The sequence below is a fragment of the Sceloporus undulatus genome, chromosome 4 (assembly GCF_019175285.1).
Source record: "Sceloporus undulatus isolate JIND9_A2432 ecotype Alabama chromosome 4, SceUnd_v1.1, whole genome shotgun sequence".
Lineage (NCBI taxonomy): Eukaryota > Metazoa > Chordata > Lepidosauria > Squamata > Phrynosomatidae > Sceloporus > Sceloporus undulatus.
Genome location: NC_056525.1, coordinates 199,585,279 through 199,588,913, shown reverse-complemented (window position 1 = coordinate 199,588,913; position 3,635 = coordinate 199,585,279). Strand labels below are relative to the sequence as shown.

General features: G+C 45.4%; 1 protein-coding gene across 2 annotated transcripts in view; it reads right to left on the bottom strand.

Annotated features, from left to right (window-relative positions):
* Positions 1 to 459: 459 nt before the first annotated feature.
* The window catches only part of LOC121929284 (transmembrane protein 68-like), a 12,268-nt gene continuing 9,092 nt past the window's right edge, over positions 460 to 3,635 (bottom strand). For both annotated transcript variants that reach the window (XM_042464672.1, XM_042464671.1), the window contains exon 6: positions 460 to 773. In XM_042464672.1, coding sequence (XP_042320606.1) covers positions 669 to 773 — 105 coding nt within the window. In that variant the 3' untranslated portion in view covers positions 460 to 668. The remainder of the gene's footprint in view (positions 774 to 3,635) is intronic.

The following is a 3,635-nucleotide window of genomic DNA, read 5'->3' as shown; positions in this document are numbered from 1 at the left end:
CCTAATTAGAGGTTGTGTATTTTTTGCCTAGGCTGGATGCATTCTTGTATATTTAAATCATCATGAAAACCTCCCCATATAATAAGAAGGTTTTGTTTTTCTCTTTCTCTGAAGAAATTACATCCCAGTTGTTGCTCTTGTTTACACTAGCTGTGTTTAGATCAGTTCTTATCTCTTTGCTTGGATTATTTACTGGCTTCATTCCAACAAAGCTTTTAATAAACATATTGCTACAAAGAAACAAGGCTTCTCACTCTTAAATTTCAGCCTGCGATACATTCAAGACAAATATTATCAATACTGACAATGGATAATCAACCACCATAGGCGTTTGTATCAAGCTATCCCCTTTCTCCCAGAAAGAATGCTGTTATCAAAAATGTAGTACACTCCATAGACAGTACATTCACTTTATAGAGAATTCATTTGTCTTCAAATTATGTCCATTTTTTTAAAAAAAGACAGAGAGTAATATTAACAGAGAAATATCAGTAGCTATCACAGAGATAATAAATACATGCAGTGAAGGCTGGAGCGGCAATACATTACAACTATAAAGTTTTTATCTTAAGGATTTGTGGGACAACAGCTGTGTATTTATGTAAAAGTTCAGTGCAATGAACAAGTCTGAAAATATTGGTGCATATTATTACAGTCCTTTATTCACATTATTCATTTCTGTCATGCATCTCAAAGCGTTCCCTCAAAGCTCTTACTATGTTTCCTGGTATTTTCTGGTGTTTGTTTTGTAAAGCTTCCATAGCAATTTTTGTCTATTACAAAGAGAAAAGAAGAAAAACAAAAACAGCCATATAGATTTAGAATCAGGGAAATTAGAATCAGGTTCTGAATATGGAGATAGACATAAACGATATTGGATTTAGGAATGTAATTATTTACTAATTTTCTTCTTAAAGGAAGCAACAAATAATTTCAGCAGTTTTCATCCTGCTGTGAAAAGATCTTTGAAAACTGCCATCTTTGAAGATTATTTGCGTTTTGACAGTTATTCTGCACAAAACATTCACATGGATATTATGTGCAGAAAATAGCATTTTATGTGCAGGAAATGGTAATGCTAGGGTAGATATCATGTTGGTAGATGATATATTGCACTAGCAATAAGGCACTTGCCTTATGTGTGCAGTTTTTCTCACCCCCACTCAAAAGAATATGATAGAGATGGAAAGTGTGAACACAACTAAAGGTAAATTCATCTGTTGAAGTACCTACTCTTCAAAGAGTGTTTGAGACTTCTCAACTTAAAAATGTATTGAATTAGGGAGAAAGATTATGAGTTTGTGTGTATCTGTATGTGCCTTCAATTGCCTGTCATGGCAAACTCATTAATTTCATAGGGTTTTCTTCAGCAAAGCATCCTTTGTATCCATTCTTGTACGTCTGCATCTGCCTTTGCACGTTTTTAAATAAAATATTTATTTTACTGGAACTGGAGTATTCTCTGCAGTTATTTCTGATATAACATAGGTGAAAAGATTCCCACAGTTACCCTCCTCTTGCAGCCTTCCTTTTGAACAGTAAATTCCCCAAATTTTAAGGAGCTGTTGGCATTGCTGGTGGGCACCCTCAACATCACCTACCTTTTAGAGTAACACTGCCAACACAATCTTTTAAAATATTAACAGAACCACTGACTAAATAAAGGGTCTCCTACATGGAGATCGTGTGTGTGTAGTCTATTTGTTTTAAATGCAAGGGTGGGAATAGCACCTGAATGGGGAGCTGTGTGAGGGGGTTCCAATACGGGTCATGTTCTACAAAAACCCCCAATGAAATGGGCTGATTTTGCATAGGAGGAAACTTTTGCTTAGATGCAGAGGAAGCATCTAAATATTGCAGAGAATGTCCCAGCACCGTTTTTCATGTTTACTCTGAAAAATTGTTACTGTAACCCAGAAAATCTCCATGAACTAGATTTGAATCAAAACACCAGACAGAAAAGTGGAATGGCATGATTTGACAAGTAGAAATACAGTCGGCCCTCCTTATACGCAGATTTACCATGCGTGGATTTGAGCATACGCACATGGCAAACCTGGAAGTTGTTCCCAATGGTGGTGCGCATGCACGCACATCGCCATTGGGAACGAAGTCCCCCTCCTCTTTCCCCCCTCATTCCTAACTTCCCTCCCTCCCTCCCACCCTCCTACCTACCTACCTACCTTCCCTCCCTCCCTCCCTGCTTACCTGCTGGGTTGTCACACTGCCACCGTGTTCTCCTTGCTGCTGTGGGAAAATCCGGGTGCTGCTCTTGGAGGCCAAGAGACCTTTCATGGTGGTGGCGGTGGCAGCGGTGAAGGGGCCGAAGGTTGACCTCATCCTCCTCGCCGCTGCTGCCGCCACCGCTGTACAAGGGCCAGATGCAGCCTGGAGGTCTCTTGTCCTCCAGGAGCAGCACCCGGCCTTTTTGCAGTGGTGGAGACTGAGGCCGCGAGGAGGATGAGGCTTGGCTTCCTTGTGGTCTTGGCCTCCGCAAAATGGCCGGGTGCTGCACCCGGCCCTTCTTCTGCGGTGATGATGAGGAGGACGGGGCCAGGCTTCGTCCTCCTCCGTGCTGCCACTGTTAAAGAGCCGGGTGCAGCTTGGAGGCCAAGAGGCCTCCAGGCTGCACCCGGCCCTTCTTCTGCGGTGGTGGTGAGGAGGACAGGGCCAGGCTTCATCCTCCTCCCTGCCGCCGCTTTTAAAGGGCCGGGTGCAGCTTAGAGGCCTCCAGGCTGCACCAGGACCTTCTTCTGCGGCGGTGGCAAGGAGGACGGGGCGAGGCTTCATCCTCCTCCCTGCCACTGCTGTTAAAGGGCCGGGTGCAACTTAGAGGCCTCCAGGCGGCACCAGGCCCTTCTTCTGCGATGGTGGCAAGTAGGACGGGCCAGGCTTCATCCTCCTCCCTGCCGCCACTGTTAAAGGGCTGGGTGCAGCTTAGAGGTCTCGAGGCTGCACCAGGCCCTTCTTCTGCAGCGGTGGAGAGGAGGACTGGGCCAGGCTTTGTCCTCCTCCCTGCCGCCACTGTTAAAGGGTTGGGTGCAGCCTGGAGGCCTCTTGGCCTCCAGGAGCAGCACCCGGATTTTTCCGCAGCAGTGGCAACCAGAATGCGGTGGCAGCGGCAGCAGGGAAGCAGGGAAGGAAAGAGGGAGTGAGGGAGGGAGGGAAGGTAGGTAGGTAAGTAGGTAGGTAGGTAGGAGGGAGGGAAGGAAGGAGGGAGGGAGGGAAGTTAGGAAGGAGGGGGGAAAGGGGGGGGGAGGAGGGGGACTTTTCTGTCTAATGGCGGTGCATGTGCACACGCGCCACCATTGGATAGAATGGCGCTTGAGCATAAACGGATTCTGGCATATGGGGGGGGGGGGGGGGAGTCCAGAACAGATCCCCTGCATATACCAAGGGCGCACTGTATTATTTTCTGAGCAGAAAGTGCCATTTTCTGTGCCAAACTGCTATGCGTAAATTTTGCACTGGTTAAATCCCAAATTGCAAATAGGCTTCTAAAACTGTGTGGTTTTAATAGTCTTTCTTGTAGTAGAAGGAAAATGGCTAAAATTGCTTTTTTGAGAAAAACATTATTGAAGACATATCATCATCATCATCATCATCATCATCATCATCATCATCATCATCATCAT